At 39.0% G+C, this 15378-nt stretch overlaps 2 protein-coding genes across 2 annotated transcripts; both read right to left on the bottom strand.

Annotated features, from left to right (window-relative positions):
* Positions 1 to 4613: 4613 nt before the first annotated feature.
* LOC587631 (tubulin beta-4B chain) lies at positions 4614 to 9251 on the bottom strand. The gene is made up of 3 exons (XM_787346.5): positions 9101 to 9251; positions 6538 to 6873; positions 4614 to 6357 (listed from the first exon to the last, which is right to left on the bottom strand). Exons 1-3 carry the CDS (start codon positions 9155 to 9157, stop codon positions 5410 to 5412), a joined length of 1341 nt encoding a protein of 446 aa, XP_792439.2. The 5' UTR covers positions 9158 to 9251; the 3' UTR covers positions 4614 to 5409.
* A 2537-nt stretch (positions 9252 to 11788) lies between these two features.
* Positions 11789 to 15109, bottom strand: LOC756205 (tubulin beta chain). The gene is made up of 3 exons (XM_030986859.1): positions 14972 to 15109; positions 13243 to 13578; positions 11789 to 13105 (listed from the first exon to the last, which is right to left on the bottom strand). Exons 1-3 carry the CDS (start codon positions 15026 to 15028, stop codon positions 12158 to 12160), a joined length of 1341 nt encoding a protein of 446 aa, XP_030842719.1. The 5' UTR covers positions 15029 to 15109; the 3' UTR covers positions 11789 to 12157.
* Between the last annotated feature and the right edge of the window lie 269 nt (positions 15110 to 15378).

The following is a 15378-nucleotide window of genomic DNA, read 5'->3' as shown; positions in this document are numbered from 1 at the left end:
AGCCCAGGATTTTAGGCATATTAATTACGGTTAGATGAGCATATTCTTATACCTTATTTGTGACACTGGCATGACACGAAATGGCGTGGGGTCCAGCCCCCAGAAGATCAGGGGTTTTACGAATTTTATATCGGTCAGATAAGCATTTAGGGGCCCGCCTTAGAACCCGTGGTGAGGTCGTGGGAACGGATTCCCCGGAAACTCGGGGGTTTTAGGCACTTAATTACGATCAGATGAACATATTTTGAAACCTTATTTGTGACACCGGCAGGACACTAATTGGCGTGAGGTCCAGGGGGCCGAACCCCCAGAAGCTCTGTGGTTTTAGGCAATAAATTACCATCAGATGAGCATCCAGTGGCCCACCTTAGGGCCCTAAGTGTGGTCCAGGGGGCAGAGCCAGTGGAAACTCGGGGGTTTTAGGCATTTATTTAAGATGAGCATATTTTGATACCTTATTAACGTTTTGTGACACTGGCAGGTCACTAATTGACGTGGAGTCCAGATGGCGGAGCCCTCGAAGCTCAGGGGTTCTAGGCATTAAAATAGGGACTTTTAGATTTGCACGAAGACAATAGGTCTATGCTACGCTCGACGTCCTTATTAAGCACTGCCTTGAATGGACGTCACACGTATTAGTCCACGCAAATCTAAAAGTCCCTATTGCCGTCAAATGAGCACGCAGGGGCCCGTCTAAGGGCCCAAGGTAGAATCCAGGAGGCAGCGCCCCCGGAAGCTCAGGGGTTTTTGGAGGAGGAAAAACTGAATTTGGACACATTAGGGTTAAGAGCCGCGAACGGTACAACGAATCGTCTGCTTGCTATAATAATTTAAGGAAACGTCAAAGCTATATATCAAAACTATAATTAATGAATGATACATATTTGGAAAGCTTAGAGTCTCTTCTTTCATGTGATGCTACTCAGATGATGCATATTTCACGCATGAGTGATTAAAAGCAATTTGAAGGAAGGAAACCAAAAAGACATTTGGCGGGCGGTATCTGAATTTCGAAGAAAAATTCATATTTCTAGAAAGTTGAGTTTCTGCCCTTTCATATGACACCTCAATCAGGAAAAATGAGCCAGGAATAACAAAGTTCTGTTTGTTTATAGTAGTGCTTGCATTTCCATAATTTTAAAAAAACGAATTCGTTTTCACCGGCTGCCTGCCGTATCAATAAACGAAATTAACAAAAGACTTAACTCCGTTTCGTTGACAATCAGCCGTAGACGAGAGTCTTCATGCATGGCTGATTGTCAACGAAACGGAGTTAAGTCTTTTGTCAAATCTGCTTTTTGGTACGGCAGGCACCCAGTGAAAACGAATTCGTTTGTTAAAATTATGAAAATGTAAGGGCTACTTTAAGCAAACAGAACTTTGTTATTCCTCCCTCATTTTTCCTGATTGAGGTGTCATATGAAAGAGCAGAAACTCAACTTTCTAGAAATGTGAATTTCTCTTCGAAATTCAGATACCGCCCGCCAAATGTCTTTTTGGTTTCCTTCCTTCAAATTGCTTTTAATCACTCATGCGTAAAATAAGCATCATCTGAGTAGCATCAACTAAAAGAGGAGACTCTAAGCTTTCCAAATATGTATCATTCATTAATTATGGTTGTGATTAAGTTATGATAAAACATCGATACTTCTCGGTTTCGTTTTTTCTGGGACGCACTGTATTGCTCCATGAAGCAGTTTATACTGAATTTCTGTTAGTCTGTTAACAAGAGTAACTTTCCTAGGCCTACTAAATATCTCCCTACATACCTTATTTGAAAAATCTGAAAATTCCCGTCCATCATGAATCTTCAAGACAAATAAATTGTGTAACTTCTCTATAAAATATTCATAAACCTTCCTCGATAATACATCTCTGAGGAGCTTCACAATACTGTTAAACTGCATTTAAATACCATACTCTTTTACATCCACTAAACTCCAGTTATCCTTTCTTCCGCTTCTCAAAATAGCTTCCCCAATGTACATCAACAATTTTGTTTCCTTTTAAACCCAAATTTTGAAAATGATATATATTGCCCGCTTGCCATTTTCAGCAAAAATATCTTGAATTAAAATTATATTGCGTGTAAACAACTCCTCCTCAAAAATCATTTTCTTTTTCAATAAGAAATCTTTATTGTAAAAAAATTATTGGATTATTCTTTTCTTCAAAATTTCTACAACCTTCTAACTCACAAACACAAACACACGCACACACACACACGTACGCGCACACACACACACACGCACACGCACGCAAACACACACATACACACACACACACACGTGCACACGCACACCCACACAAACACCCACTAAAAACATGCCTACGTTTTGTGAGAATCTCGACCATTATATTAGCCTGTTATTGTTAACGGAGAGGAAAGTTCAACTCGGTTGGAAGAGGGCGCAATTCAATATTACATTACGTACCGGGTTGGTTTTGGCATGAATGGTTTATAGGTCCATGGTGTTAGATTCCACTTGTAACCAAATTTTAGCTTCATCCAAGCTCAATTTTCATTGTTCAATGTTGAATATTATTCCATAAAAAAATTATATAGATGTATGCCTTTGATTTATACTGTAAACTATTTTGAGCGTATAGCAAGGTTTGGATTGGGTCGGTTAGAAGGGTGGGTAACCTATATGCGTGTTAGCTGATTTTTACAGACTTTTGTATACTGTCGCTCATAAAGGTGGAATATTTTAGTTTTACCCCAATTTATGGAATTATTTTAAAAATTATTAAAAAATAATAGATCTAGATAATATTATACATTCTCAGATTTTATGGAATAATAATTTGCCAATGTGTGTTTTGCGTGACTGCTAAAGCATGTATATGCTTCTATGCTTATCAACTAGGGGACCTATGCCCTTAAGTCATAAATGACAGTAATGAGGATTAATGCCCCACAAAAGGGCACTTATATAGCACATCGACACGGTTTTGATCCTGGAAAAAAATCCTCTGGACGGCCATGCATTATGGCTCAAGGCATGGGCACACAGAAGATTTTTTTATGTTGGGAACCGGGGTAAAATGCAATAAATTATTGAAAATTTATTGCATTTTCTGTTTTTTTATTTATGGAAACTGCCCCCTACCCTAGCCCCCACTGCGTACAGTCATGGTTCAGTGACAAAGCAATGGCCTCGTAACTGTGAGGCCCCAAGATCAAAACCGTGTCGATGTGCTATATTTAAATAGTGCCCTTTTGTGGGGCATTAATCCTCATTACTGTCATTTATGACTCAAGGGCATAGGTCCCCTAGTTGAGAAGCATAGTAGCATACACATGCTTAGCAGTCACGCAAAACACACATTGGCAAATTATTATTCAATAACATCTGAGAATGTATACTATTATCTAGATCTATTATTTTTAAATTATTTTTAAAATAATTCCATAAATTGGGATTTTAAAAAATATTCCACCTTTATGAGCGACAGTGTACATGTAGCAGATAATTTCGTTACTTCTACATCACTAGCTAATAGACACAACTATAGGATTCGAACCGTGGAAAATGTTGCTGGAAGACCAGAGTCTGGGGAGCCGACCGACTGATAGACTATCTCGCATTTTAATTTTTTTTTAAATTAATATTGGTAGCCTGAATTCCGTGAAAGCTAGAGACTGCAATTGTTTGTGTATTTAACCATGGAGCTTTAAAGAAAGGGTTGAGTTCTGGGAAAAGGTTAAAAATAGTTTGTGAGCGTTATCATTGTATTATGCAAGTGTGGAAGAACATCAGATAACAAATGTTCTCTGAAAAGCATGGCTCTTCAAATGCCTTGAAAATTCTAAATATGGCATGTTACATCATACAAATCGGGACGGATTTTTATGCCAAGTGTTCGTGTAGTCCCATATACATCTTTCTGTGTAGAGTGCTTGTAACTTTACCAAGACTGGGGCAAATTTCTACTCATTTTGATGATTCCCAAACCTTGCGATACACACCAATACTTATATGCTAGATGATCAACCTTTTCTGATCGATTCCACAACGTTTCCTTCACAATGCAATCGCATGACCAGAACTCAACTTCATCTTTAAGAGAGACAGAGTACAATGTACCGTCATGACCATGTTCAATTCTGGCGTCCCTTCCTATGGTAAAGTACAAGGTTCGGCATTTTCTTCCGCTTGATTATTTTGCTTCTTTCTTATTGTTTTAGAAGATTGTGCCCCTATCAAGGTACATGGTTAAAAAAAATATATATATATATATATATATATATAATCCACAATGGGCTAAAAATAAAGGGGTTGCGCAAAAAAAAAAAAATTGTCGTTATCATCATTATCATCATCATCATAGTCATCGTCATCATATTCTTAGTATTCTCTCTCTCTCTCTCTCCTTATACCTCTCTCTCTCTTCCTTTCCACCTCCCACACTCACTCTCTTCATTCCTCCTGTAATACAACCATCAGTTAAAATATTAGCTTTAACTATATAATACATGATCCGGGAGTTGTTCCCCCCGGCCCCCACTCCGGGAACGGAGGGACCTGCAAAACCAATTCATACTTGAATAATTCTCCAGCTATTGTATTGACGTGATGAACAAAGATTAAAGAAAGCAATGATAATAATCGTGTTTGACTATGATTTTATTTTATTTTTCAGCACTGCAGCCTGCAGGGACTACTGACCAGTACGATTTTAGCCCAATTAACTGAAGGTTCGTGAAACCAATGGTTCGCGAATTTACGCAAAATCGAAACATTCGGAGGTCTGGTAGGAATATCCGCAAGACCAAAATAATCGATCCGGTGTTCTTATTAGGTATCCAAAAGAGAATGAGGGTCCGTTCTTATGGGACTGATTTAATAGCTTAATAGGCGTATGTGTCTTTTTGGTCTTTAGAGCCTTTGGTTTCGTGAACGTTCGGTCTTGGATACATACAGCTTCTTTCAACTTTCGGTCTCACAGTCTCTGTGATCGAAAATTAAAAAGATTTTCGGTTAGCTTAATTGGCTCTCCTACATTAATATTGATTAACATAATTAGGCATGGCACGCAAAATAAAAATTGTGCGTTATTTACGAAAATAATAGAGTCGTTTTATTTGCGGTTTGTGGACAGATACATAAAGAGCGGCTACAAAAGCTAAAATAATAATAATAATACTATTAATGATAATAATAATAATGATATTGGGGTTCTTGTGCAGCACTCATGTCTGTCAGACTTGACACTCCTGGCGCTCCCAATAATTACCCTGGCTTTAGCATGGTTGCCATTACGTACGGCGCCCTAGTATTTCAAGGGATTAATTCCTTCCAGGCTAAAAACTAAGTAAAATTTGTATCTTCTGATAATAAGAATGAGCCTCTGTTGTTTTGATGTAAAAACTTATCAGAGGTTATAAAGAGACATCAAAGAAATTTATGGTTCTTCCTCTTCCTCTTCTTCTTCATCAAACTCTCCCTCCTCTTCTGCGGTGGCGTCCTGGTACTGCTGGTACTCGGACACCAAGTCGTTCATGTTGCTCTCAGCCTCAGTGAACTCCATTTCGTCCATACCCTCACCAGTGTACCAATGGAGGTAGGCTTTGCGTCTGAACATAGCGGTGAACTGCTCAGAGATGCGCTTGAACAGCTCCTGGATGGCAGTGCTGTTGCCGATGAAAGTACCTGACATCTTCAGACCACGTGGTGGGATGTCACAGACAGCGGTCTTGACGTTGTTCGGGATCCATTCGACGAAGTAGCTGCTGTTCTTGTTCTGAACATTTAGCATCTGTTCGTCGACCTCCTTCATTGACATGCGTCCACGGAACATGGCGGCGACAGTCAGGTAGCGACCGTGACGAGGATCACAGGCAGCCATCATGTTCTTGGCGTCGAACATCTGCGAAGTTAACTCTGGAACAGTGAGGGCTCGATACTGCTGACTACCACGGCTTGTGAGAGGAGCAAAGCCAGGGATGAAGAAATGAAGACGGGGGAAGGGGACCATATTCACTGACAGTTTGCGCAGATCTGCGTTCAACTGTCCAGGAAACCTCAAACATGTTGTGACACCACTCATGGTCACAGACACAAGATGATTCAAGTCACCATAGGTGGGTGTGGTAAGCTTCAATGTACGGAAGCAGATATCGTACAAAGCTTCATTGTCGATGCAGAAGGTTTGATCTGTGTTTTCAACCAGCTGGTGGACTGACAGGGTTGCGTTGTAGGGTTCAACAACAGTGTCAGACACCTTAGGAGATGGGACCACACTGAATGTGGTCATGATGCGGTCTGGGTATTCCTCACGGATCTTGCTGATCAGAAGTGTTCCCATGCCGGAACCGGTGCCGCCTCCCAAAGAATGGGTAAGTTGAAATCCCTGTAAAGGAGGAAGAAAAAAAAAGAATCGAATTGTTTAAAAAAATGTAAAAGATTTTAACCAAATACCCGATGTTTACCAAAAAACAGCCCACTTGATTCTTGATTCAGATATTCCAGTAACTGTTTTGCAAATTATTATCTTTTGAAAATCAATGGCATAATGCCTGTTTTAACACACCTGAAGACAATCACAGCTTTCGGCCTCTTTGCGTACGACGTCAAGGACAGAGTCCACCAGTTCAGCGCCCTCTGTGTAGTGTCCCTTGGCCCAGTTGTTCCCTGCTCCGCTCTGACCAAAGACGAAGTTGTCTGGTCTGAAGATCTGACCAAAAGGACCTGAACGGGTCGAGTCCATGGTGCCTGGCTCGAGATCGACGAGCACGGCTCGTGGAACGTACTTGCCGCCGGTGGCCTCATTGTAGTAGACGTTGATACGCTCGAGCTGGAGATCAGAGTCGCCATGGTAGGTACCGGTAGGGTCGATTCCGTGTTCATCACAAACCACCTCCCAGAACTAAATTCGAAAGAGCAAAATCATTGTGGAAATTCGATTAGAACGCATAGTCACGGGATAGGTAAATCAAACAAGGTCCAGACTGAATCATTCAAGATTGTTAATAGGCTTAACCCTAATAAGGCTGGGCTATTTGAGGTCTTAGTATGGCCAGGGGGCATTATGCCCCCCCCCCCCATTAAGATCGCCGCGAAAATTTGCACGCATGTAAAGTGAAGTGTATAGAATAATATGATAATTTCAATTTTTTGAAAAATTTACTCATTTGCATATTTATGGTAATTTATGCAAATAAAGTCATAAAACTCACATTTTTACCCATAAATCATATATTATTCATAATTAGGCATTCTTTTTCACTACATATATTCATTAGACCATTTTGAATAATAATACAACAAACAAATTTGGAAGAGCCAGCTTATTCCTTATGTTATTCCTTGTTTTGATAATTTCTTATGTATTTCATTGTTTTTTTAACTTATGTATTTCATTGTTTTTGTTGTTTTATTTCATTTCTTACTACAATTCAACTATTTTGACACCCAAAACAACCACCTTAACTTTAAACAAGACCCAATAACCCATGTTTGATCTGTTTTTAGGAAAAATGACTTTTCCATATGTTTTGTACACAAATCACGAAAATGAGCGATTTTCGGGCTGACATGCAAAGACAAAAGGTCACGTGACCTTGTAACCGTAGGTCCGATTTTCAAAAAATTCTTTTAAAAGTTGCGCAAGACTCGAAAGAAAAAGGTCAGCGAGTGGCGCGGCGCCATCCATATGCGTTCTCGAGCAATCAGAAAAATCGTGGAGGGGGGCTATAATGGCCCCCCCCCCCGGCCTTATTAGGGTTAAGTAGCAAAAATAAATATGGATTAATCATTAACTACTCGAGCATGATGACTCCCTGTTCAAAAGAGAATCACCAAAGTTTCTTCATTTTTCTTCCCTACATAGACAGTCCTAAACCTTTTCAATAGATGAAATAGGAAAAATATTAAATGTCTCTTTGTCACTTTTGGAACAATGTCCATGTTGTTTTCTTTTTGCATGTAGGTCATGATCATGTGTTTTGATTTTTTTAAAAAGTGAATATTTTATGTATACGACTGTCTCAGGTTTTAATTAGTAACAACTCCCGAATCATGTCTTAGTTATAGCTAATATTTTAACTGATATGCGATTTTAGCACATGAATCAATTATTGTCGATTGATTTCTGTCAAACTAACCCACCCAAACATCTATTTTCAGTGATGGATAGTGAAGTTGTTTTAATCGACACTCTTAAAGCCCCACTGTCCTACTTGTAGCTACTTGCTCCCTCTAGATAGAAAACTTGCCTGTTGGTCCCCCATGATCCTCTATTTCTTATGTTATTTGATAGCTGAGTTAATGAGATAGCCACCTATCAGTGACCTCGCTGTGTGGTGGTCTAATACCTCATAGCCACACTAGTGTTGATAAGCTTTAATAGTTACTAAAATTCGGGGTGAATGTGACATAAATTACAGGTTGCATCTGACACTCGAGATAAGAATTCCATAACAGTGTCTTTATTTCAATTAATTTTATATCAAGAAATTAATATTACTGTAAATTATCCTTTTGAGCACAGTTTCCATGATACTTAAAGCCCCACTGTACTTGTAGCTGCTTGCGCCCTCTATATACCAAACAATGCTTAATCGGTAACCGTTGGTCCCCCATGATTCCCTTTTTCTTATGTTTATTGAGAGCTTATTTGATGAGATAATCACTTGTCAGTGACCATGCAGGGAGGTTTAATCCCTCCTGGCCAAACTAGTTCAGACAGGCTTTAACATGACGTCAAAATCTGGAGTCACATCAGGTCTTGTCGTCGCATATGTAGCCACGACAAGACTATAATGATCATCTAATGATCTATCTAAAACTAAAAGCTTTCTACAGAAATGCATGTACACGTATGTCGGTAAACTCATCATCACTTAAGCCAAGATTTTTATGGTCATCGATATTAAGATAATTCTTGTTAGTATGCCCTTGTTTTCTCTGCGTCCATAATACCGTCTTAGTCAAAGAATTGGCCTCATAAATTGGTTTAAATTTTTTTTAAGTTTTAAAAAGTCAGTGATTTAAAATGTCACTGTGCGATTTTTCTCTATACGCTTCTTATAGGAAAAGAGAAAATGGATTTTAAAAAATATTTATATATCGAATGGCAAAACACATTCACATACCTTAGAACCGATCTGGTTGCCGCACTGGCCGGCTTGTAGATGTACAATCTCACGCATGATGGTGGTATCAAGACTTTTATAAACCAGAACAACTACACACCACGAATTCTAGAAGACGTCTGAGACATATGACCGTTAGCAACGATATATTTAGGCGGGGTTTTAATCTGTAAGCCTTCATGAGATTGAAGAACAAATATTGGTTACATCACAGATAATGATTCTTCGTTTGCATGGAGATAAACCAAATAGAATGCCTGTTAGTCATTCCTAAAGATACCGTTGCCCTATCGACGTGTAACCTCCGTCGATGTTTTGAAAGACACATAAAGATCGTTGATTAAAGTAAAAACGAAATTGACAAGACTGTTCACCTACCATAAAACGATGATTTAAAACCCTCATCATTGCTACAAAATGGTATAATAATTATGGTATTTATTCAATAATCATCATCGCAGCTCAAGAGCTGAATTACAAATGATTTTATACTAAAAAGTGCTTGAACTTTAATTAATTACAAACGGCGTAAAACATAAACAAAATATTTCATCATTAAACAATGGTAGGAATATTACGTTAGAACAGGAAAAAAAGGACTAATCACAAATTAGGCTTGGAAGGGAAGTAGAAAAGGAGGAATTGAATGGGTTCCTAAATACTAATTAGGTATATATATTCAAAGTAAACGTTGTAGGTTACAAAAATAGTTCGAGGAGCTAACATATTGTTCCAATTTGATGAATTTGAAAAGGTAACATTGTGAATCAATGCTTATCCGGTTTAAAATAACCATCCACATTAAAGGGATAGTTGAGTTCTGTTTTCAGAACGCAAATGCCTTCAAAGTGCATGCTTATTGCTCTTATTCTTATCTATGACATTTCTGGTGCCCTTTTGGAACCTAAAATTGCTATGAAGGTAATTTTAGACCCCAAAATGTGTAAACTTTAGCCAATACGATCATACCAATTCAGCTCAACTTTAAAAAAAATACGGTGACCGTTAATTAATTAATTAATTAGTTAATAACAACAATATATGGGCCGGCTGGTTGTGCGTAATATAACCAACACGACAAAGCCAACATAAAATCCAACATCGGCTTTGGCTGAAATATAACGTAAAAGGCGCTATTTCGTTTTTTCAACGGCTTTTTCAAATTATCGAATATTTGTGGTGGTACACAAAATATATTAGAAATCGTTATATTTATGGATATTTCAGCCGTCTCTGAACCGATTTCGATCAAACAAAGATGATTTTGTCATTTAAATTGTATGTTCTTTCAAATTTGACACTCAGTTTTTCATTATCTCACCAAAAAAAATTGTGTATTGCCCTCTGCCACAAAACTCAACTATCCCTTTAATGCACGCTTTAATCATGAATGATAAATAATAAGCTACGTGTATTTTAATTATTTTCATCGCGCATTTCCAATGAAGTATAACTGAACAAAGTATTCCACAGTTACCATTACCTCAGTCGTTGTTGTATTTATAGTGCACTTATAGTGCACATTATCCACTCTACTTGGGAGCATTTCAGCCGAGTGGCAATTCTACAGGCGCATGTGTGCTTTTCCGGCCATATGGTGACATTTGCATCCTACCGGTTATCGATTTAACACCTGGATGGAAAGCAGTAAGGCCAAATAAAAAAAATATATGTTTACGTCCTGCCTTTTTGAAAAATAGGAAGGGGGAGGCCCTTTTTTTTTCCTTTTTTTCATTCAAAATGGCCGCTCAAAATGGCCGCTCGGTACATTTTCCCTGACAGTTGGGCTTTTTTTCAAGATGGCCGCCGACATTTTTTTTTTTTAAATAAAAAATAGATCCATATTAGCAGTGTTTTTCATGTTTTTTTTCTTTAAAAAATCAAAAAATATATTTAAAAAAATCAACAACAAAAAATAAGAAAAAAAATTAATAGGAGGCGGCCCCAAAAAAGGAAGCGGGCGGGGACGCTAAATATGTATATATTGTGTAATGGCCTAATGTAGATAAAATGCCTTTCTCAATGACATAAAGTTCTGTATCGGGGCTCGAACCCACGACATTTGCTTTTGCAGTCAACTGATTAACCAACTCGACCACAACGTCTCTACATTACTTTTCCGTTATGATGTGAACTGATCTTTATCATCCTCTCTATCTTAGTCATCATCATCATCATTAGCACTACCATCACCACCATAATCATATCCCTCGATGTTCATCGTCACAATCCTATTCTTTACTGTCAGCATTACATTCATCATGACTGTCGTCATCGAAATCATCATCGACATCATCATTATTATCATCATGGAAATCGTCATCATCTTCATGGTTATCATAATCATCGTTATCATAATTATCACCATGATCACCATCATAATCACCATTTATTGTGGGTTTAATCATCACAACTACCAACAAGATCATCGTCATGATTATCATATTAATCACACTTATCATCATCATCACCCCCATCATGATCGACATCATCATCATCTTAATCACCATCATCGTTATCGTTGTCATAATCACTGCCATTATCATTACCATTACTATTAACACCACCATCATCATCACCATCATCATCATCCTCATCATCATCATCATCCTCACCATCACCATTATCATCCCTTGATATTACACAATCGTCTATTACCAAAAAGCAATTTCCGAACATAAAGCAGAATACGTTTATTCAGTAAACATCATTGGTTATTTATTGGGGTTCAAAACTGTTTATACATGTATTTCAATGAAGACGTGACTCTATTTTGTTGACAGTTGGTCAAATTCAATGTTTTACCATCGATATTCATTGGTAGTACAAAATACACCACGTAATATAGATATTAAAAAGGTCATCGGTCAAATTGCAACAATGACCGTTATTTCACATTCTAGATAACCACCCCGAAAACACAATATTCCCTGTCACGCCAACTCCCCCCCCCCCCCCCCCCTCCGCCCCACCCTTCCCTTCAGAATTATTTGTTGCTATGATTTGGAAAAATAAATTCAAAAAGATAAAAGTTTAAAACACATCGAGGGCAATTTATTATGCCTCTTCCTCTTCCTCTTCTTCTTCATCAAACTCGCCCTCCTCTTCGGCGGTGGCATCCTGGTACTGCTGGTACTCGGACACCAAGTCGTTCATGTTGCTCTCAGCCTCAGTGAACTCCATCTCGTCCATACCCTCACCAGTGTACCAATGGAGGTAGGCCTTGCGTCTGAACATAGCGGTGAACTGCTCAGAGGTGCGCTTGAAGAGCTCCTGAATGGCAGTGCTGTTGCCAATGAAGGTGGCGGACATCTTGAGACCTCGTGGTGGGATGTCACAGACAGCGGTCTTGACGTTGTTCGGGATCCATTCCACGAAGTAGCTGCTGTTCTTATTCTGGATGTTTAGCATCTGTTCGTCAACCTCCTTCATGGACATACGACCGCGGAAGATTGCAGCGACAGTCAGGTAGCGACCGTGACGAGGATCACAAGCAGCCATCATGTTCTTGGCATCGAAAATTTGTGAGGTGAGTTCAGGAACAGTGAGGGCGCGATACTGCTGGCTACCACGGCTGGTTAGAGGGGCAAAGCCAGGCATAAAGAAATGGAGACGGGGAAAGGGAACCATATTGACGGACAGTTTGCGCAGATCTGCGTTCAACTGTCCAGGAAACCTGAGGCAGGTTGTGACACCGCTCATGGTTGCAGACACCAAATGGTTCAGGTCACCATAGGTAGGAGTTGTCAGCTTCAATGTGCGGAAGCAGATATCGTACAAAGCTTCATTGTCAATGCAGTAGGTTTGATCTGTGTTTTCAACCAGCTGATGGACGGACAGGGTAGCGTTGTAGGGTTCAACAACTGTATCTGACACCTTAGGAGATGGTACCACACTGAATGTGTTCATGATGCGGTCAGGGTATTCCTCACGGATCTTGCTGATCAGAAGGGTTCCCATGCCGGAACCGGTGCCTCCACCAAGAGAATGGGTTAGTTGAAATCCCTGTGAAGCAGAAAAAAACAAAGAGATAATTCCTTCTGCTATGATTCTGCTGCTTTACTTGTTTTTGGTCAATATCAACTTTTTAAAGATACGAGCATCTATTTATGTTTGTTGATAACATTTAAACGTAGACCTACCTGAAGGCAATCACAGCTCTCGGCCTCTTTGCGAGCGACATCTAGGACGGAGTCCACCAGTTCAGCGCCCTCTGTGTAATGTCCCTTTGCCCAGTTGTTCCCTGCCCCGCTCTGACCAAAGACGAAGTTGTCTGGTCTAAAGATCTGACCAAAGGGACCTGATCGGACCGAGTCCATGGTGCCTGGCTCGAGATCGACGAGCACGGCTCGTGGAACGTACTTGCCGCCGGTGGCCTCATTGAAGTAGACGTTGATACGCTCCAGCTGGAGATCAGAGTCGCCATGGTAGGTACCGGTCGGGTCGATTCCGTGTTCATCAGAAATCACCTCCCAGAACTAAAGTCGAAAGAGCAAAATCATGGAAATTCGATTAGATGAATAATCTTCACAAATGGTAAAATATAGAGGTATTTATTGAACATGTAGATGGAAGTGAGACGATGGAAGAGAAGAATATATGACCGATTAAAGCTTTATATACCATGATCAATTTGTTCCTTTTTTCGTATTTTTTGCTGATATATGTGTCCATCAGAAAGTGAATCAAGAAAACAATTGAATGTATGTAGCCTTCAAAGATCAGACTTTGCCAAAATGACAACGTTATCTTCTTCACCCCCCCCCCCTAAAAAAGAGTGCATTGGTGAACTGTGTTTGTCATGTAGAGACACTGTACAGATTTTAAATGTGAACGCCAGGACCAGGATTCATTGATGGCATGGACGTATTTTGGACAGTTTGATTATCCAAACAGGTTTATCACACGGTTGTTGAGATGTAAGATCGAATCCACGATCCGTTTCAGCTATAAAATGATATCAGGATTTTAATCATCTTAATACACAGATAAAACATGTAAAAGGAGTGGGGTGGTGATGGTGGTGGTGGTGGTTGTGTCATTGGTGGCGTCCTTTGAACCTAGATCCGCCTTGGTAAAAGGCTGTCAAGTAAAGCCGGACATTTAATATTAAAGATCAACACTAAGTTAATGATTACCTACAGTACATTGTGCATGGTGACTGTTCAACCTAAGAATTTTAAACCACGCCACCTCTGTTTCGTTTACTTCATAATAATTAGTAGATTTAAACCTAAGTATTGTTAATTAGCTCTTGAAAATAGCGTCTTCAAGTTTGACAATAAGAGTCTGTAATCATTTGAAGTATACTTGATTAGAAGAAAAAAATGGATACAGTGTTCTACGATATCATACATTAGCACTACCGCCTCGCAGCCGATATGGCAGAAAGCTTTATTTAAATGCTTTGTCTCCTATAGGTTTTATCCCCTATCCTCCGAAATTATAAACAAATTTAACGCTTTTTATGAATAGCGATATAGTTGAATATTGCACCTTTTTCTCTAAATCTTTTCTTTTTCTATGTCTGTGTATAATGACGATCTTAGAATCGAGATTATTTGTTCTCCTCTGATTTTTTCTTTCATCCAAAGCAGTGCTAGGAAATTAGTTGAATATTATTTTTCTTCAATTATATAGTTTGTACTTTATCCAGTTATAATCTTACTCGGAAGAATAATATTGGAGGTACCCTCTATCGACTTAGAACATTCAACTACCAGATAAATCAACGCGTCATGTAAGTTTTCGATTTGCAAAATATAATTATGAATACACTGTATCTCTTTTTCAAAGGATTATGACTTCAAAGTTAAGAAAAAATTATGGCAGAAGAATGAACGGGGGAAACCAAACAAAGTAGTCACATACCTTAGCACCGATCTGGTTGCCGCACTGGCCAGCTTGCAGATGTACAATTTCACGCATGATGGTGGTATTAAAACTTTTACAAAGCAGAACGAAACAAAGGTACTATACACCACGAATTCTCGAACACGTCTGAGAAAAATAACCGTTAGCAACGATATTTAGGCGGGAGTGGCGGTGGTTGTATCTTCGTCTCGTTAAAAAAACAAATACAGGTTACGTCAGAGGCCAGAACTCTTCGTTTACATGGAGATAAACTAAACAGAATGAAGGTTAATCATTCTCTAAATACAGTTGCATAGGCAACTCGACCCCTCACAGACAATTTAATCATTTAAGCCATCGAAAATACGTCAGCACAAATGAACAGATTGGTCCGTTAAAATACATTGGACAATTTGCTGATATCG

Source organism: Strongylocentrotus purpuratus, unplaced genomic scaffold, assembly GCF_000002235.5.
Source record: "Strongylocentrotus purpuratus isolate Spur 01 unplaced genomic scaffold, Spur_5.0 spur5_scaffold_16, whole genome shotgun sequence".
In the NCBI taxonomy this organism is placed as follows: Eukaryota; Metazoa; Echinodermata; class Echinoidea; order Camarodonta; family Strongylocentrotidae; genus Strongylocentrotus; species Strongylocentrotus purpuratus.
The sequence above is the reverse complement of the archived record's forward strand: the minus strand, read 5'-3'. Positions and strand labels throughout refer to the sequence as shown.